Genomic DNA, 21,438 nt, shown 5'->3' on the forward strand with positions numbered 1-21,438 from the left:
CCAAGGTGCCGTTTTTCAGATGAGACATTAAACCAAGGTCCCTGTCTGCTCTCTCAGTTGGACATAGAAGATCCCTGGCACTATTTTGAAGAAGAGCAGGGGAATTCTCCCCGGTGTCCTGGCCAATATTTATCCCTCAACCAACATCACTAAAACCAGATTAACTGGTCATTATCACATTGCTGTTTGTGGGAGCTTGCTGTGCGCAAAATGGCTACAGTGTTTCCTACATTACAACAGTGACTACACTTCAAAAGCACTTCATTGGCTGTAAAGCGTTATGAAAGGCGCTATATAAATGCAAGTGTTTTTTTCCCTTCTGGTAGTGAAAATAATTGGATGCTAGCATGCACGGGTGGATGTTCGGATCTGCACGGATGAATTAAGACGGGCTGAATGGCATTCCTCATTCCCAATTATCTTGTGACCTAGACGCCAACCAGCCATTCACTGCACATTCCTTTCCCTCCTCAGCTGTTTATTGTTCAACAGGAATAGAGGAGGAGTTCAGCACAAACATTTAAACAACCAGGAAGCAATGTTAAATTGCGAGCAGTGCTGAGCAATGTCATGGTATTAAGTAGGCACAAGTGTGAGCTTACATTAAGTGGAAGAATCTTCCCTACCTGCCTATTTCTCAAGTTGTCATTTTTTAAAGGATCGCAGGGGAATGGAAGTGAAGGAGCTGAGTTTAACAATCACTGTTGTGAACAGCATCGTTGGAGTATCTGTGCTGACTGTGCCATTCTGCTTTCAACAGGTAATTACTATTCAGATTAAACCTCGATTCAAAGAAGCCAGTAAGGAGAGCTGGCAGCAATGCCTCTTCGCCGCCGGGACTGGGACTTTAAGTTCAGTTCACAGCGTGACTGAAGGTTTACCCGCTTCATTATTTTCTTAACACTTTTTTTTTCTCCTCTTTCTCTCCTCCTCTGTTGAACTGGGCGATTCTTGCTGGGATATGGTACTTTAGCCAAATGTGGTTGTAGCAACAACTTCAGAAGTAGGTTTTTTGCGAGCCTGATAGACTGTACGTCATGCATGAGATTTTTCAGAGCAGTTTGATTTTTGGCATTTTACCTGGCTTATTTTCTATCAGTCTGGAGTGACCATTGTATCTACACAACTTTCTGATGTTGTAAAAGAAAGACTTGCATTTATATAGCGCCTTTCATGACAACCGGACGCCTCAAAGCGCTTTACAGCCAATGAAGAACGTTTTGAAGTGTGGTCACTGTTGTAATGTAGGAAACGCAGCAGCCAATTTGCACACAGCAAGCTCCCACAAACAGCAACGTGATAGTGACCAGATAACCTGTTTTTAGTGATGTTGATTGAGGGATAAATATTGGCCAGGACACCGGGGAGAACTCCCCTGCTCTTCTTTGAAATAGTGCCATGGGATCTTTTACGTCCACCCGAGAAAGCAGACGGGGCCTCGGTTTAACATCCCATCCGAAAGACGGCACCTGACAGTGCAGCACTCCCTCAGTACTGCATTGGAGTGTCAGCCTAGATTTCTGTGCTCAAGTTTCTGGAGTGGGACTTGAACCCACAACCTTCTGACTCAGAGGCGAGAGAGAGTGCTACCCACAGAGCCACGGTTGACATATGTACTACTTCTTATGAACGCTAATTCAATAGGTTAAGGTCTGCCTTGAAAAAAATCAAAGAGATTAATTTACTTCATATGAGAACAGTGACCATCAGCAAGTATACTGATCAATTCTCCCCAAAACTTTAGTAACTCCGAACTTACTCCTGAGTAGCATCGCACACCAACGGGTAATAACCAAGTTAATGTGAAAATCCCCTCCAGTTGCAAACTGGTATGGATGTTTAACAAATCAATAGCAATTAGAGAGTCAATGAGAGCGGAGAGAGCAAGCTATGGTGAAGCAGCGCGACTGAATAAAAGTGGGTTTTGATAGAGTAAACAGGGAAAAAATAATCCCTCTGGCGAGTGGGTCATTAACTATCGAGGTCGTAGATTCAAAATCGTTGGCCAAAGATCCAATGGGGAGATGAGGAGAATTTGTTTCACTCAGAGAGTTGTCGGGATCTGGAACGCTCGAGCTGAAAAAGGTGGTGGAAGCTGATTCCATTAGTAATTTTAAAAGGGAGTTGAGCGGGTTCTTGAGGATGAGGAACTTACAGGGTCACGGACAAAAAGCGGGGATGTGGGATTGAGCACGACTGACCGCTCTTTCAAAGAGCCGGCACAGGCACGATGGGCCGAATGGCCTCCTTCTGTGCTGTAAGTTTCTAGGATTCTATGAATAGAACAGTGTGAATGAGGCTAGTTGGACCATAAAGACACAGTATGCTAGACGGGCTGGATGGCCTATTTTCTATAACTTATGTTGGAGGGATGATAACTGGCCAATGTTTTTTTTAAAAATTGAATGTACATTACCTGCGTTTTATAAGAGTCAGCGTTGGCTCAGTTGGTAGCAGTCTTGCCTCTGAGCCAAGAAAGTAATGGGTTTCAAGCCCCACTCCGGGACTTGAGCCTGTATTCTAGGCTGACACTCCGCCTCTCTGCCTCTCTCTCCTTTAAGACGCTCCTTAAAAACCTACTTTTTTGACCAAGCTTTTGGTCACCTGTCCTAATAGCTCCTTGTATTGAAATCTGTATTCATTCTTGCCTGTATTCGTTTTGCACTCATGTATATTACCCTCCCCCACACGGTGTATAGTTTCACTTCCTCTTTCCTGACTAACCTGGAAGGTTCCAGGTCTTGGCTCTTGGCTCCGCCCCTGACTTCTCTTACATAAAGATCCCAGGATCTGTATGACTCATTCCTGTGAGCCAGTCAGTGTGTTGAGATGTTAGCTCTGATCTTAGTGATTAAAAGCCAACTTGTTAAAGTCTATAACTTCTAGTTTTGTGGTTATTGAAGGCACATCAATTTTAATCACTAAAGAATACTAGGATGGATCGACTCCTAAAACCAGAGCGTCTGGACTTGGATCCACATTCTGCTGAAGCATCAAATCAATTTGGACACTGGCTCAAATGCTTCGAACTCTTCGCGAGGGCCTCATCCGCTAGCGAGGTAGATAAACTGAGTCTACTGACTACTCGCGTTAATCATCGGATTTATTCGTTCATCCGGGACGCCACCTCTTACACGGAGGCCATCACTATCCTGAAGGCCCAATACCAGAGGCCAGTAAACGAAGTGTACGCCAGACATCTACTGGCTACACGCAGGCAGCGACCTGAGGAATCAATGGACGATTTCTTACAGGGCCTAAAGGACTTGGTCCGGGACTGTAACTGCAAGGCCGTGACGGCCAACGTGTACTCTGACGAATTGGTCCGCGATTCCTTCATCACGGGCCTCAAATCGAATTATATCCGGCAGAGACTGCTGGAGAAGGAGGTCCTGGACTTAAAAAAGGCAGTGGCTACTGCGCGATCGCTGGACGTGGCCCAGAAAAACTCTGACTCTTATTCTTCCGGCCATGCGGCCCTCATCGCCTCGTGCGCGCCGAGCAGGCCGCCATCTTGGAATCAGCCATCTTCCCCATCCAGGTCTCAGACCAGCTCTACACTGCCGGAGTCCCCACACAGAAGTTCACCCAGGAGTCCTACTACAGCGGCAATGTCTCGAGGCCCGAAATGCTACTTCTGCGGCCAGGCCAAACACCCCAGACAACGATGCCCAGCAAAGGACACTACATGCTTCAAATGTAAGAAAAAGGGGCATTTTAGCAAAGTCTGCAGGGGGAATCCGATTTCCAACTCCGTCACCGCCTCGTGCGTGCCGCCATCTTGGGATCCGCCATCTTTTCCCGACTCAACGGCCGCCCAGGGCCCAACAGTGGCTTCGATCACGGTGGATCAATCCAGGCCACACCCGTTGACAAAATCCATGATGGACATACAGGTAAACGGGAATTTAACGAAATGTTTAATTGACTGTGGGAGTACCGAGAGTTTTATCCACCCTAGCCTGGTACGGCAGCACTCATTAACGGTAACCCCTACACGGAGCAGAATTGCTATGGCTGCTAAGCCCCACACTTCGGACATTTTGGGCTACTGTGTGGTAACACTGACTGTAAAAGGCACGGACTACAAGGATTTTAAACTCCTCGTGATGCCAGAACTCTGTGTTAATGTAATCTTGGGCCTGGACTTCCAGTGCCACCACGAAAGTGTCACGCTAGCATATGGCGGGTCCCAGCCGCCACTCACAGTCTGTGGCCTATCAACCTTAAAAATCAGCCCGCCCTCTTTATTCGCTAATCTCGCTCCGAACTGTAGGCCCATAGTGACCAAAAGTAGACGGTACAGTCTGGAAGACAGACACTTTATCAAGGCGGAAGTGGACAGACTCCTGCGGGAAGACATTATTGAATGCAGTACCAGTCCGTGGCGTGCCCAAGTAGTCATAGTTAAAAATAGCGAAAAGAAACGGATGGTAATTGACTACAGCCAGACTGTTAATATTTATACCCAGCTGGACGCCTACCCTTTACCCCGCATATCAGAAATGGTCAACCAGATCGCGCAATACCGAGTCTTCTCGACTATCGACCTCAAATCCGCGTATCACCAGCTCCCCATTAGAACGGAGGACCGCCCATACACCGCCTTTGAGGCGAACGGGCGCCTCTACCATTTTCTCAGAGTGCCCTTCGGGGTAACAAATGGGGTCTCGGTCTTCCAACGTGAGATGGACCGCATGGTTGACGAGAATAAACTACAAGCTACCTACCCCTATCTGGACAATGTCACTATCTGCGGGCACAACCAGCAAGACCACGATCTAAATCTTGCGAGATTTTTAAAAACTGCCCTAAAGCTGAATCTAACCTACAACGAAGACAAATGTGTCTTCAACACAACCCGTCTCTGTATCCTCGGCTGTGTGCTGGAAGATGGGGTAATTGGACCGGACCCTGACCGATTACGCCCCCTAAAGGAACTGCCCCTGCCACACAATCCCAAAGCTTTAAAAAGGTGCCTGGGATTTTTTTTCGTATTATGCCCAATGGGTGCCCAATTACTCTGATAAGGCCCGACCCCTCATTAAATCGACGTCCTTCCCACTATCAGCTGAAGCTCGGGAGGCTTTCACCAGTATCAAACAGGACATTGAAAGGGCTGCACTGTGTGCAGTGGACGAAAGCATTCCGTTTCAAGTCGAAAGCGATGCATCAGACTTTGCTTTAGCTGCGACCCTCAATCAGGCTGGGAGACCTGTGGCCTTCTTCTCCCGAACCCTTCAGGGACCTGAAATCAGGCACTCTTCTGTCGAGAAGGAGGCACAGGCTATAGTGGAGGCAGTGCGGCACTGGAGACACTGCCTAGCCGGCAAACGTTTCACCCTGCTCACCGACCAGCGGTCGGTGGCTTTCATGTTTAATAACAAACAAAGGAGGAAAATCAAGAATGACAAAATACTCAGGTGGAGGATCGAACTATCCACGTTCGACTATGATATTATGTACAGGCCGGGACCCCTTAATGAACCCCCAGACGCCCTATCGCGGGGAATGTGTGCCAGCATTCATACGGACAAATTACAGGGTCTCCACAACGACCTCTGTCACCCAGGGGTCACCCGACTATACCATTTTATAAAGTCCCGCAATCTGCCCCACTCCATCGAGGAGGTCAGGGCAATGACCAGAGCCTGCCGCATCTGTGCGGAATGCAAGCCTCGTTTCTACAGGCCTGACCGTGCACACCTTATCAAAGCCACACGGCCATTCGAGCGCCTAAGTCTGGACTTCAAGGGACCCCTTCCCTCTGCCGACCGTAACGTATACTTCCTCAATATCATCGATGAATATTCCCGCTTCCCCTTCGCCATTCCCTGCCCAGACATGACCAGTGCCACGGTCATCAAGTGTCTCGGTAATCTATTCTGCATGTTTGGCATGTCGAACTACATACACAGCGATAGGGGGACGTCATTTATGAGTGACGAACTGCGCCAGTTCTTGTTCTCAAAGGGGATAGCCACTAGCAGAACCACTAGCTACAACCCCCGGGGTAATGGGCAAGTGGAAAGGGAGAATGCTACTGTTTGGAAGGCTGTCACATTAGCCTTAAAGTCAAAAGGCCTTCCGACCTCCCGCTGGCAGGAAGTCCTCCCAGACGTGCTCCACTCCATAAGGTCTCTGTTATGTACAGCCACTAACGCTACCCCTCACGAAAAGATGTTCGTTTTCCCCCGGAAATCGACCTCGGGCATATCTCTACCCGCGTGGCTGACGTCTCCGGGGACAGTACTATTGCGGAAGCACGTGAGAGGCCATAAAACGGACCCCCTTGTGGAAAAGGTACAGCTCCTCCATGCAAACCCTCAGTACGCCTATATCGAATACTCTGACGGGCGAGAGGACACTGTTTCCATAAAAGACCTCGCTCCCTCGGGGAGCGGAGAGAACGATGAGAGACTACCCGAGGAAGACCTACACCAAAAAGAGACAGGACGCCCAGAGGTATCAATACCCAACTTTAACTTGGAGGACACTGCAGATAACCTGGAAGACACTGCGGAGGCCCGGACAGCAGAGGAACCAGAATCCACTCCCCTAGAGGCACCCCAACCGGCTTTGCGCCGATCACTGAGAACCGCAAAACCTCCTGACAGACTCACTTATACCAACTTTTAAGAAACATCACCCCGATGGACTAAATCTAAAGAAGGGGTGAATGTAATGAAATCTGTATTCGTTCTTGCCTGTATTCGTTTTGCACTCATGTATATTACCCTCCCCCACACGCTGTATAGTTTCACTTCCTCTTTCCTAACTAACCTGGAAGGTTCCAGGTCTTGGCTCTTGGCTCCGCCCCTGACTTCTCTTACATAAAGATCCCAGGATCTGTATGACTCATTCCTGCGAGCCAGTCAGTGTGTTGAGATGTTAGCTCTGATCTTAGTGATTAAAAGCCAACTTGTTAAAGTCTATAACTTCTAGTTTTGTGGTTATTGAAGGCACATCACTCCTTATGTGGCTCGGTGTCAAATTTTATTTGATGACGCTCCTGTGAAGCACCTTGGGACATTTTATTACGTCAAATGTGCTATATAAATGTAGGTTGTTGTTGTAGTCTGAAACGCAATTTACCTAGTGTCAGGTGACAGGAAATGAACGAGAGCTATACTGCACTCCCAACATTGCTGCCTCCATTGCTCAGTTTTAAAGTTTTACACCGACAGCAATTTCTAGGCTATTAAGTTGTGATTTTACCGAAGGAAGATGTTGTGCAGTGATTTCAGATAGATGGGCACTGACCATATCACAAGTTATTAACCGTTTGATTTGTAACTACCAGCATTGGGACTGACAATTATTTGAATTTCGGCCAGGATACATGCAAGAAACACACAGCAGTTTGGGCAGCATTTTTCGAGAGGTCAGCTTCCTGAAACATTAACCCGACCTTCCTCTCTCCACAGAGGCTGCCTGACCTGCTGAGTGTTCCCACCATGTTTCTGTTTTTATTTCAGATCTCCAGCATCCACAGTATTATGCATTTTGTACGAGGATAAGACTGTTGTCCTGCACCAGGGGGTTCCATCCCTTGGCAAATGTTGGGACGTGGTGTTCCACAAGGATCGGTGTGGGGACAACTCTCCGACACCTCCTCCTACCTCCACCTGGACCATGACCCCACTAACGAACATCAAGCCACCATTTCCAAGACTGTCACTGACCTCATCTCCTCTGGAGATCTTCCCCCCCACACGGCCGCCAACCTTATAGTTCCCCAACCCTGCACAGCCCGCTTCTACCTCCTCCCCAAGATCCACAAACAGGACTGCCCTGGTAGACCCATCGTTTCAGCCTGTTCTTACCCCACGGAGGTTATCTCTTCCTATCTCGACTCTTTTTTCTCCCCTTGTCCAGTCTCTTCCCACCTACATCCACGACTCTTCCGATGCCCTCTGCCACTTTAACAGTTTCCAGTTTCCTGGCCCAAACTGCCTCCTTTTCACTATGGACGTACAACCTCTCTACACCTCCATCCCCCACCAGGATGGCTTGAGGGCGCTCCGCTTCTTCCTTGAATAGAGGCCCAACCAATCCCCATTCACCACCACCCTCCTCCGCCTGGCTGAACTTGTTCTCACATTGAACAACTTCTCCTTTGACTCCACTCATTTCCTCCAAATCAAAGGTGTTGCTATGGGTACCCGCATGCCTGAGCAACACCTGACAAAGGGTTTCGGCCTGAAACGTTGACTCTATTGCTCTCTCCACAGATGTTGTCTGGCCTGCTGAGTTTTTGCAGCATTTTCTGTTGTTATTTTGGGTCCTAGCTATGCCTGCCTTTTCGTGGGAATATGTGGAACACTCTTTGTTCCAGTCCTACTTGGGTCCCCTCCCTCACCTCTTTTTCCAGTACATTGCTGACTGTATTGGTGCCATCTCCTGTTCTCACCCTGAACTATAAAATTTCATTCACTTTGCTTCCAATTTCCACCCTTCCCTCACCTTCACATGGTCCATCTCCGACTCTTCCCTTCCTCGACTTCTCCGTCTCCATCTCTGGGGATAGGTTATTGACTAACATTCACTACAAGCCCACTGACTCCCACAGCTACCTGGACTACACTTCCTCCCACCCCGCCTCCTGTAAGGACTCTATTCCATTCTCCCAGTTTCTCCATCTCCGCCGCATCTGCTCCAACGGTGCCACCTTCCATACCAGTGCTTCCGACATGTCTTCCTTTTTCCTCAACCGAGGATTCCCCTCTACTGTGGTTGACACGGCCCTTGACCGTGTCCGTTCTATCACCCGTACTTCTGCCCTCACCCCTGCCCCTCCCTCCCGGAACCACGATAGGGTTCCCCTTGTCCTCACCTTTCACCCCACCAGCCTCCACATTCAATGGATCATCCTCCGCCATTTCCGCCACCTCCAGCGTGATCCCATCACCAAACGCATCTTCCCCTCACCTCCCCTTTCAGCATTCTGTAGGAACCGCACCCTCCGCGACACCCTAGTCCACTCCTCTACCACCACAACCCCCCTTCGCCCGGCACCTTCCCGTGCAAGCGCAGGAGATGCAATACATGCCCTTATATCTCCCCCCTTCCCACTGTCCAGGGCCCCAAACACCCCTTCCAGGTAAAACTGATATGAGGAGAAACTTCTTCACTCAGAGGGTAGTAAATCTATGGAATTTGCTACCCCAGAGAGCTGTGGAAGCTGCAACATTAAATAAATTTAAAACAGAGATAGACAGTTTCCTAGCAGATAAGGGAATTAGGGGTTATGGGGAGAGGGCAGGGAAGTGGACGTGAGTCTAGATTCGGGTCAGCCATGATCCTATTGAATGGCGGAGCAGGCCCGAGGGGCCGTATGGCCTACTCCTGCTCATACTTCTTATGTTCTTATGTAAACAGCGATTTACTTGTACTTCTTGCAATCTAGTATACTGTATTCGCTGCTCACGATGTGGTCTCCTCTACATTGGGGAGACCAAACGCAGATTGGGTGACCGCTTTGCGGAACACCTCCGTTCAGTCCGTAAGGGGGACCCCGAGCTCCCGGTGGCCTGTCACTTTAATTCACCGCTCCATTCCCACTCGGACCTCACTGTCCTCGACCTCTTGCACTGTTCCACGGAAGCTCAGCGTAAGCTCGAGGAACAGCACCTCATCTTTCGATTAGGCACTCTACAGCCCTCTGGACTCAACATAGAGTTCAACAATTTCAGATCATAACCTCGGCCCCCATCACATATATATATTTTCTTCTTTTTTATCCACACTTTTTATTTTTTCTTCCCTCCCTTCAGCTGTCCTTCATTCTGCCAGCGCAATTCACACCCCATCTAGAGCCATCCTTTATTCCTTAACCTGTCCCATTACCATCTCCTCTCGCCTTGAATATCGCTTAATGTCTCTCAATGTCTCTTAATCTCTCCTGCTTTCTATCCTATCACTGACCTTCCCTTTTGTTCTTTCATCCCCTCCCCCTTTTCCCAGCCCCCAAGCTTGCTTTCCATTTCCTGCTGTTTTCCAGTTCTGACGGAAGGTCATCGACCTGAAACGTTAACTCTGTTTCTCTCTCCACCGATGCTGCCTGGCCTGCTGAGTTTTTCCAGCGTTTCCTGTTGTTATTTCGGTGTGGGGACCATTGCTGTTCACCATTTACATGAAGGATTTGGACTCGGGAATTGGAAGTACAATTTCAAAATTTGGGGGGTGTAGTTTACACAGAGGAGGACTGCAAAAAAATACAGGAAGACATTATTAATAAACTTGCAGAATGGGCGTGTAATTCGCAAATAAACTTCAATTAGATAAGTGTGAGGTAGTACATTTTGATTGGAAGAATAAGGAGGCCACATACTCCTTGGAAAATCAGTGTCTAAATGGGGTAGAGGAGCAGAGGGATCTGGGGTTACAGATACACAGATCACTAAATGTAGTGACGCAGGTTAATAAGGCCATAAAAAAGCAAACCAAGCACTGGGGTTCATTACTAGAGGGATAGAATTGAAAAGCGGAGAAGTTATGTTAAACTTGTATAGAACCTAAGTTAGACCACATTTGGAGTACTGAAACAGTTCTGGTCTCCATATTATAAAAAGGATATTGAGACACTGGAGAAGGTACAAAAAAAGATTTAGTAGAATGATACCAGAACTGAGAGGTAATGCCTATCAGGAAAAATTGGACAGGCTGGGGTTGATTTCTCTAGAAAAGAGAAGACTGAGGGGTTGACCTGATAGAGGTCGTTAATATTCTGAAAGAGTTTGATAGGGTAGATGTAGAGAAGATGTTCCCACTTGCAGGTGAGACCAGAACTAGGGGTCATAAATATAAGATGGTCACTAATAAATCCAATCGGGAATTCAGGAGAAACTTCTGGGCTTCTCCAGGAATTCTGACTTTTATGCCCTCCATTGGTGTTGGCAGAGCTTACTCCAGCCAAAGAGTGGGTTAGACTGAGGAACTCACTACCACAAGGAGTAGCTGAGGCGAATAGCACAGATGCATTTAAGGAGAAGCTAGATAAGCACAGGAGGGAGAAAGGAATAGAAGGATACGCTGATAGGGTTGGATGAAGTAAAGTGGGAGGAGGCTTTTGTGGAGCATAAATACCGGATAGACCAGTTGAGCCGAATGGCCTGTTTCTGGGCTGTAAATACTTTGTTATACTTTGTCAACCCATGCGATTGCTTAGAATAGCTGATGCTCCAGGCTGATGACATTAAGGTAGGAATTAATCCCATAATTTTGTTCTCGGGGAAGTCTTGTGGGCTCAGAGTTATGGCATTGCTAATTCAACCTCTGACTGTACACACGCCCACATCAAGTGGAAGCCTGGGTTCCACCCGAGCCAGAATTTAGTAAATAAATTCACGATGAATACTTAGACTTGAGCATCAGGATCAGCTGTAACACGAACAGACTGGCAAAAGAGAATCAGCAGAAACTACCAGCTGCAAGGACTTTTGTTAGGCCCCAAAATTCCTGGGCTTGGGGAAGGCCGAATTTCTGTTTCGGGAGGAATTTGAGCCAGAAGCAGGTTCCATTTACACTGGCCCTTTATATTCCAGGGGGTGAGGGGGGAGGGATCTTCCACCAACCCCTCAGACATCAAAGGGGGGTGGGGGGGGTGCTGGGCTTCTCCAGGAATTCTGACTTTCATGCCCTCCGTTAGTGTTGGCAGAGCTTACTCCAGCCAGAGAATTGGCATGAGTCCCACTGAGGGCCTTCAGAGACCCCGAACCTTTACCAGAAAAACAACAACAACTTGTATTTATATAGTGCCTTTAACGTCCCTAGGCGCTGCACAGGAGTATTATAAGACAAAAAATTTGACACCGGGCCACATAAGGAGAAATTAGGGTAGGTGACCAAAAGCTTGGTCAAAGAGGTGGGTTTTAAGGAGCGTCTTAAAGAAGGAAAGAGTGATAGAGAGGCGGAGAGGTTTAGGCAGGGAATTCCAGAGCTAAGGGCCCAGACATCAGAAGGCACAGCCACCAATGGTTGAGCGATTATAATCAGGGATGTTCAAGAGGGCAGAATTAGAGGAGCGCTGATATCTCGGGGGTTGTGGGGCTGGAGGAGATTAGAGATAAGGAAGGGTTAGGCCATGGAGGGATTTGAAAACAAGAATGAGAATTTTGAAATCGAGGTGTTGCTCAACTGGGAGCCAATGTAGGTCAGCGAGCACAGGGGAGATGGGCGAACAGGACTTGGTGCGAGTTAGGACATGGGCAGCTGAGTTTTGGATGACCTCAAGTTTACGCAGGGTAGAATGTGGGAGACCAGCCAGGAGTGCATTGGAATAGTTAAGTCTAGAGGTAACAAAGGCATGGATGAGGGTTTCAGCAGTGGATGAGCTAAGGCAAGGGTGGAGACGGGCGATGTTATGGGAGGTGGAAATAGGCGGTCTAAGATGTGTCGGGGATATGTGGCTGGAAACTCATTTCAGGGTCAAATATGACACCAAAGTTGCGAACAGTGTGGTTCAGCCTCAGACAGATGTTAGGGTGAGGGATGGATTCGGTGGCTAGGGAATGGAGTTTGTGACGGGAACCGAAAACAATGCCTTTGGTCTTCCCAATATTTAATTGGAGAAAATTTCTGCTTATCCAGAACTGGATGTCGGATAAGCTGTCTGACAATTTAGAGACTGTGGAGAGGTCGAGAGAAGTGGTGGTGAGGTAGAGCTGGGTACATGTGGAAACTGACGCCGTGTTTTCAGATGATGTCGCCAAGGGGTAACATGTAGATGAGAAATAAAATGGGGCCAAGGATAGATCCTTGGGGGACACCAGAAGTAACGATGCGGGAGTGGGAAGAGACGCCATTGCAGGTGATTCTCTGGCTGTGATTAGATAGTTAAGAATAGAACCAGGTGAGAGCAGTCCCACCCAGCTGGACGACGGTTGGAGAAGGATGGAGTGGTCAACCATGTCAAAGGCTGCAGACAAGTCAAGAAGGACGAGGAGGGATAGTTTACCTTTGTCACAGTCACAAGGGATGTCATGCATGATTCCAGCTTTGTATGATTTAGTGCTACACCAGATGGTGTGGTAGGCCACTGGGGAGCTACAATTTTCTTTAAGTCCACCATGAGACCAGCCCAGTTATCAATGCCACCTTCTCAGCATTCCCTAGCCTCAGGCACAGAAACATGCTCCCAACACTCACTGCAGCTCTTTAAGAGCTGGCCATTATATTCACAGTCAATAGCTTCCACACAGTGACAACTGGACTTTCTGTGAGGGTTCTCCTGATCTTCTGCTGGAACTTGGGCAGAAGATTGGCGGTAGCCCTAGAGAAATGGCACAAATGGCTAAAAATAGTCAGTTACACCATTGCTGTGCTGATCTTCCACTGAGGGCACGAAGAACCCCATCGAAATTCTCCCTTTGCACCTTTAATTCTTTCAGTGTTGGTAATGGATTTCAAGTTTTCAAAACACACCTACTTCACTCATGCAAACACAATTTTGTTTAATTCTGAAGAGCAGTTGAAAAGAATTTAAGAAACGTAATTAATCCAAAAGAATATTTTTAATCATAGGGTATGTCACTGCACAGCTGTGTTTGATGGCCAACTCACAATTATGGCGTATGCAAATGATGGTCCTCTTCACCTGGACAGTGTATGTGGTTTCCAGTGGGCAACTAGGAATGAGGTCAATATTGGATAGGATCTTGCTGGAAAAGTAACGGCATGTTAACGACGTACGCCGTTGTTAATGTGCACATCGGCTAGCAAGTTCAGGGGATTAAGAAAGAAAGGAAGAAAGACTTGCATTTGTATAGCGCCTTTCACAACCACCGGATGCCCCAAAGCGCTTTGCAGCCAATGAAGTACTTTTTGAAGTGTAGTCAACGCGGCAGCCAATTTGCACGCAGTAAACTCCCACAAACAGCAATGTGATAATGACCAGATAATTTGTTTTTTTTGTTATGTTGATTGAGGGATAAATATTGGCCAGGACACCAGGAATAACTCCCCTAAGAGATACCGCGTGAGTTGTGAATTTCCAGAACTTGCTGGTCGATTTCCACCGCACCACCGTTTGCTTCGCACAAACGACATCTCGCCCTTCGCCTCCCTGTTATTTTTAAGAACTTGCTGGATTTGCACATTAATTGCCCTTTAAACTGGCCACAGAAAGTTTAGTCTGGTAAGTAACAGCGGAAGTAACTTTTTAACGACGTGATAATTGTTAATGCAATGCCAATCAACCTCACTGGCCCAGAAATTGAACAATTTAAACTAGAATCTCATTCCTTCAGGTGGTAAATTGTTCTTAGAGAGTTTAAAAATGTCATTTATAAATTTTACATTTTTTTTCTTGTCTCTTTTTTTCTCTCTCTTTATTTCTCTTTCCGTACCTGATTTGACTCTAATTCACCCTCCTTCTCAGTCGTTCCTCTGTTTCTTTCTCAATCCTTCGATCTCATTGGTTAAGGAGATATGTTGTTGGTCCCGCTGTTCACTAGGGTCCCAGATGCTCTGTTGCCCTCGCCGCGCCGTTCACAGCTCGCACTTCCAGCAAGTTAAGGCGGAAATTCTTTATTGAGCTGATGGGCGCACAAAAAAGTTTAACCACTGGGGCACACTACAAGATGTCCTGCTCAGCAAGATCCAGCCCAATAGTGCAGCACCTACAGAGCAGGGACATACTGACTTCTGCAAGGCATCTGATGTGAGCCCCAAGGGATCTGCAAATGGCACACTTCCATAATTTATACATCATTTTTAAAAGATCGGTTTTGAAGAGAAAATAAGACACTTCTCAGACAGAGAGGCCTGGGATTTCAAATGAGCGAAGTGCCATTTTTAACAGAATTGAAATTGATCCTCACTCCCTAACAGGGGAGGCAATGGTCTCATACCTTCCTGTCTCATATTTTCCATGGGACTTAATCCTAAAGAGTGAGTGTCAGGAACAGAATCAAGTGAAGTAATGAACACATCAACCTTGTGGCACCAAACAAGAATGTTGCATAGCCAAATAAAACAGTCCTATTGGAATATCACCACCTTAAAATGCAGACAATCCCACCCATAGTAATGATTGAACGTTTTAAAAATTTCAGACTGGTGCTTCTTTCCATTCACAGCTTTTGCAACAAAACCAAAGAGGAATTTAAAGGGAATGGTCCATTTACGAAAACTCTTATTCATTGTCAGGATTGATTGAGCTTTTAGCCTGTAGATATAAGAACCTTTGCAGATAGCGTGAATAAGACCATTCACTTATATAGCATCCCTCACATTCACTTATATAGCATCCTTCACATAGAAAAACAGGGGGGAGGGGAGGGTACTGAACAGAAGATGGAAAGGATAGAGGGAAGGGACTGGAGGCGCAATTAAAGAGATAGGTTTTCAGCAGGCCATTGGAGGGCGTGAACGCGGCTTTGGAAGAGAGAGGTCGCAAGAACAAGGACATAGTGGCTGAGAAATCGGCCATAGATGGTGGAGTGGAGGGGGCGGGAGAGGAGCAGTAATCCACAGTTGAAGGAGCGAAGGGTGCAAGTTGGGCCAGCGAGATGATGATCAAGATAAGGAGGAGTACACAGAGTATTGCAGGTATATATTCTGTAATCTGCGATGCAATGGCTTCTATTTCTGTTTTTATAAACTGTCCATTGGGATTGAGGTACATTTTCCCACGTCCAGGCAAAACTCCACTCCCAAGGGCAATCCCACGTTCTTTATGAACTGAAAAGTGATTTGATGCGCAAAGTAATCTAGGATAGTGAAAATATCCATTGGTATTTCAGGAGTGCAGCCTTCATGTAGCACTGTGGGCTTGGAAATTGGTGCAGCCTTTAATAAGTCAAGAGTGGCTGATGATTGCAGGGAAAGGCTGGGGAGCAACAGGTAAGTAGGAAAGTGTTTGGCACAGTGAGTTCACTTACCAGGTAGCTGGATGGCATGGGTTTTATACATATTTTGTGGCAGTTTTAAAGCATGTCTTCAAAAGAAGGACCCGACAGAGGCGCTCAAAGAAAGGAGCAGGGAGTTGCAAGGAGGCAGAAAGGAAGAGCACGCAGTTTTAAAGAGGCCAACTTGCAGACACTTTTGGATGAAATGCAGCTGAGGAGAGAAAGACTGCTGGGTACCCATGGGAGTAAGCTTCAGAAACGTGTGTCTCATATCATGTGGAGCGAGGTGGCTCTGACACTGACTGGGACCTCACATACCCGTGTTGGAAAAAGTTCAATGACCTTACGGGAGCAGGCAAGGTAACACGTTGGCAACTGTTTTTTTTCCCCCTTGGGCACCTGCATACTCTAAAATTAATAACTGCACAAGTCACATTCACAACTCAGAGTTTAAGGGGATCAGCCCTCACCATAAACATTGTACCCTTGCCAATAACTCCACCCCCACCCCCCCCCAACATCCCCACTCCTGCCATTGTCTCGGGCCAGCGTTGGAGAAACAGAGTATTTGGGAGCGGCTACAGCGCTGGAGGAGATTGTAGAGATTGGATGGAGCAAGGCAATAGACCAATTTATTATTGAGAACAAGGATTTTATATGTGATATGCTAGGGAGCAGGGAGTGAAGGCAGGAATCGTGGATGATCCGGACTTAGTGTGAAACTGGATGCATGCGGCTGAGTTTTGGACAAGTTGGTGTTTATGGAGGGTGGAAGATGGGAGGTCAGCCAAGCGAGCTTTAGAGTAGCTAGTCTGGAGGTGACGAAAGCGTGGCTAAGGTGGTGGAGAAGCTGCGGTCGGGGCAGAGGTGGGCAATGTTGGTGGAGGTGGGTGTGCAGTCACTGTTGGTGATGGATGTGGGGTTTAAATCTTAGCTCAGGATTGAGCAGGAAACTGAGAATTACAGATTGTCTGGTTCAGTCTGAGAGAATGTCCAGTGAAGGGGGAACGGAGTCAGTGGCATGGGAGCAGAGTTTGTGGCGTTTACAGATTCAGGATATATGTATCAAAAAAAAGATAGAAACTGAAAAAGCAATCAGCTCATCGAACTAGCCCCATTTTTTAGGTCCTTGTTCAAGAGAGATCTATTCAGAAACAATATTGAAGCAAAGATGGATTTAAATGCCAGCCTATTGAATTTAACTTCAAAGAGTCATGTTGGAATGTTCGGCTCACAACCAGTAGGACCAGTCCGACCACACTGGATTTATTCTTTCTGCTCCACCCGTTAAACAATTTAGTAAATTCTTCATTGTTGCTGGATACCCTGAAAGAGTCACTTGGTTGGGTAGATATCTTGAAACATAGTTTACTGGTTTAGTAAACAAATTGAGACAATTGACTCAATTGGTGATAGCATCGGAACACTGATCACATCTGCCATAATTCCCTAACTAGGCATCCAGGCCCGGATCGGGTGTGTCTGCTGTCGCACAAGCAGATTCTTTCACAGAATCACAGAAATCACAGAAACCCCACAGTGCAGATAGAGGCCATTTCGGCCCATCGAGCCTGCACCGACACATATCCCACCCGATCCCTGTAACCCCTACACCAACACATATCCCACCCTATCCCCGTAACCCCACGTATTTAATCCCCCTAACACTAAGGGTCAATTTATCATAGCCAATCAACCTAACCCGCACATCTTGAGTAAACTAGAGGTCAAGGTTCATAGTGCAAGGTGACGCCAAGGCTGAAATCAATAGAAGACGAGGTCCCCTAGTCCTAGACTCCCCAACCAGCGGAAATAGTTTCTCTCTATTTCTACATTAACAATGGTCACTTTAGTGAGGTGCTGAAGGGTGTCCTGCGCCTACGGAGCCCCAGCAAGAAGGCCTAAGCTTCAGGAGGCAGGAGGGGAGGGAAGGGAAGGGGAGAAAATTTAAAGGGAAGATCTGCTAAGGTAATTAAAGCAGTCTATATTGAAGAAAGACATTAGGAGGAAAAAGGGCAGAAGTAATGTTTTGGAAACTTTTCATGAAATCCAGAGTGAGAGAGAGCGAGAGATCACCACAGTGCAGCGTATTAAAATGAAGGTTTAATGCTCTCGCGCTCCTTCTATTTGCTTATAGTGTGGCGTGGTCCTGGGCTCCCTCCTGCAGATCTGCTGCTCCTGGCTGGCTTACAGCACCAGTCTGATGCTGATTGAAGCGGCGATCGCAGCTAAACGCAAAACCTACGTTGGTCTCGGTAAGTTCTCGCTATAGGAGGAAATAAGTTACCTCGAGCAGAGATTATGATAAATAGCCGAAGGATGTTGGTGCTGTAAGTTTGAATCTTTTGTGTGCACTTTAAATGAGCTCCACCATCAGCACTAACTTCCTGCTGAAAGCACCACTTGGTGCTGTAACCTGCACTATTTTTTATAGACTTTAGACAACACAACTTGAATGTTTAACATAGAAACATAAGAGCAGGAGTCGGCCATTCGGCCCTTCGAGCCTGCTCCGCCATTCAATATGATCATGGCTGGTCCTCTATCTCAATACCATATTCCCGCTCTCTCCCCATACCCCTTGATGCCTTTTGTGTCTAGAAATCTATCTATCTCCTTCTTAAATATATTCAGTGACTTGGCCTCCACAGCCTTTTGTGGTAGAGAATTCCACACGTTCGCCACCCTCTGAGTGAAGAAATTTCTCCTCATCTCAGTCCTAAATGTCCTACCCCGTATCCTGAGACTGTGACCCCTCGTTCTAGAATCCCCAGCCAGAGGAAACATCCTCCCTGCATCCAGTCTGTCTAGCCCTGTCAGAATTTTATACGTTTCAATGAGATCCCCTCTCATTCTTCTAAACTCTAGTGAATACAGGCCTAGTCGACCCAATCTCTCCTCATACGACAGTCCTGCCATCCCAGGAATCAGTCTGGTGAACCTTCGTGGCACTCCCTCTATGGCAAGTATATCCTTTCTTAGATAAGGAGACCAAAACTGCACACAGTACTCCAGGTGTGGTCTTACCAAGGCCCTGTATAACTGTAACGTTAGTTGTTTTTATGCCACAGAGGCTCCAGCTTCCAATCTTGGAGGATTTACTACACGTAATAAGTTAATTGGGACAACATTCACCAACTTCCCTTCCTGACCCCCATTTTAGCTGATGTTGTAAATGGCTTGCTCTCCTCGGGTACTGTCCCTCCCTCTTTCAAAACTGCCATCGAAGCATAGAATGATACAGCACAGAAGGAGGCCATTCGGCCCACCGTGCCTGTGCCAGCACTTTGAAAGAGCTATCCAATTAGTCCCACTCCACTTCTTGTTCCTCAAAGCCATGCAAATGTTTCAATTTTGCGTATATAGCCCATTCCCTTTTGAAAGTTACTATTGAATCTGCTTCCACCACCCTTTCAGGCAGCGCATTCCAGATCATAACAACTCGCTGTGTTAAAAAAAAACTCCTCATCTCCCTCTGGTTCTTTTGCCAATTATCTTAAATCTGTGTCCTCTGGTTACCGACCCTCCTGCCAGTGGAAACAGTTTCTCCTTATTTACTCTATCAAAACCCCTCAGAATTTTGAACACCTCTATTAAATCTCCCCTTCTAGGAATAGAGAGAAACTATTTCCGCTGGTTGGGGAGTCTAGGACTAGGGGACATAGCCCAAGCATTAGAGCCATATCTTTCAGGAGTGAAGTTAGGAAACACTTCTACACACAAAGGGTGGTAGAAGTTTGGAACTCTCTTCTGCAAATGGCAGTTGATGCTAGATCAATTTTAAATTTTAAATTGGAGATTGATAGATTTTTGTTAACCAAAGGTATTAAGGGATATGGGGCAAAGGATTTAGGTCATAGATCAGCCATGAGCTCATTGAATGGTGGAACAGGCTTGAGGGGCTAAATGACCTACTCCTGTTCCTATGTCTCCTTCTCTGCTCTAAGCAGGACAATCCCAGCTTCTGTAGGGCCTCTTAGACCAAAGCCCAAAAAACCGGAAAGGTCACCCCCGACAAAGGACGGTGAAAATATTGCTGTGTTTTAATGTTAGTGGGTGTTATGTATACAACAAGCATTACTTGAACTATCTGGAATTTGTTCATTATTTAAACCATTTGCCTGTTTGGTTTTCATAAAGTGGCGCACACTCAGAAATCTGCTGGACTTTATCTCTTCTCACTCCTCCTTATCTCTCCTCTCCTGAAGATGTGGGTATTTTGAATTAGCACTGACCGAATTTACAATTTCTCTTTTAGCTCAAATATCGTATGGAATACCTGGAAAATTAATGGTCGAAATAAGGTGAGTGGCCATCGGTGCATTTGATGTTGGAAAGCTTTCTTGTTCTAAGGCTGAGAGTTCCCATATGTTGTTTGCTATCTTGGTCTCCCTGTTTACGGTTGAGGGCCTGACCTGCTGTCAGGCTCCCCAGTACTTGGAAAGCAACTGCTAAGCGATGCACACAGACCGACTGAGGTGACTTCCCCTTCGGCTTACACTTTCCCTCCTTCAGTTATTCACAGGTGTCCTCTGCTGATGACCTTTGGATAGTAATAAGGCTGAGGCTGGAAACCATGGTGCGTGCGTTGGATGCTTCAGCAAACTGCGCTTACATGAAAGCTGCACTTCCCGACCGGGGTCGATTTTTGACTTTGTGCGTTAGTGCGAAACGGGTGATAGCGAGTCGGCAGCCTGTTGAAGTCAATGGAAATAAAAATGGGGAGATGTAGAACGGGCCACCGACTTGCTATCGCCCATTTTACACTATCACACAAAGTTAAAATCGACCCCCCCCCGCCCCCCGCTACATACTTTGAACTCCAGTTCTGGTCACCACACTTTAGGAAGGATGTGAAGGCCCTTGAGAGGGTGCAGAGGTGATTTACCAGAATGGTTCCGGGGATGGGGGATCTTAGCTACAAGGACAGGTTGGAGAAGCTGGATTTGTTTTCATTGGAGCAAAGGAGGTTGCGGGGTGATTTGATAGAGGTGTACAAGATTATGTCGGGTTTGAATAGGCTAGACGGGGAAAGGCTGTTCACACTAGTTGATGGTACAAGGACTAGGGGACACAGATTTAAGGTTTTGGGCAAGAGATACAGGGGGGATGTGTGGTAAAACTTTTTTACGCAGCGAGTGATGGGGACCTGGAACTCGCTGCCGACGGAAGTGGTGGAAGCGGAGACACTCAATGTTTTCAAGGGGAGACTGGATAGGCACTTGAGGGAAATAAACTTGCAGGGCTACGGGGATAGAGTGGGGGAATGGGACTGACTGGATTGCTCTACAGAGAGCTGGCGCAGACTCGATGGGCCGAGTGGCCTCCTTCTGTGCCGCTATGGCTCTTGACTCTATCTTCAAGATCATCTATTAGCCCCCAAACTAAATTGAGCATTTTCACTTCAACCTGTATTGGGGAACTGGCTGAAGTCAATCCCAGCAACATCAATCGATGTAGTTTAAACATTCCCGCCTGGAATTTCTGCAGCAGCAGCTGTTCCGAACTCCTGTCCTAACATTGGCAAAATCAGCGGAAACCCTAGAGAAAAGGCTGGATCTCATGGTTTCTATTTTCAATCTTGTAT

At 46.9% G+C, this 21,438-nt stretch overlaps 1 protein-coding gene across 1 annotated transcript in view; it reads left to right on the forward strand.

Annotated features, from left to right (window-relative positions):
- The first annotated feature begins 515 nt into the window (after positions 1-515).
- LOC147110388 (solute carrier family 38 member 10-like) overlaps positions 516-21,438 on the forward strand; it is a 60,262-nt gene continuing 39,339 nt past the window's right edge. Inside the window, exons 1-3 of the mRNA XM_086000347.1 lie at positions 516-760; positions 17,989-18,106; positions 20,110-20,155. Of these exons, the coding sequence (XP_085856473.1) occupies positions 671-760; positions 17,989-18,106; positions 20,110-20,155 (254 nt within the window). The 5' untranslated portion in view covers positions 516-670. The remainder of the gene's footprint in view (positions 761-17,988; positions 18,107-20,109; positions 20,156-21,438) is intronic.

Source organism: Somniosus microcephalus, chromosome 11, assembly GCF_052327205.1.
Source record: "Somniosus microcephalus isolate GS21.2 chromosome 11, FLI_Smic_1.0, whole genome shotgun sequence".
NCBI classification, from domain to species: domain Eukaryota; kingdom Metazoa; phylum Chordata; class Chondrichthyes; order Squaliformes; family Somniosidae; genus Somniosus; species Somniosus microcephalus.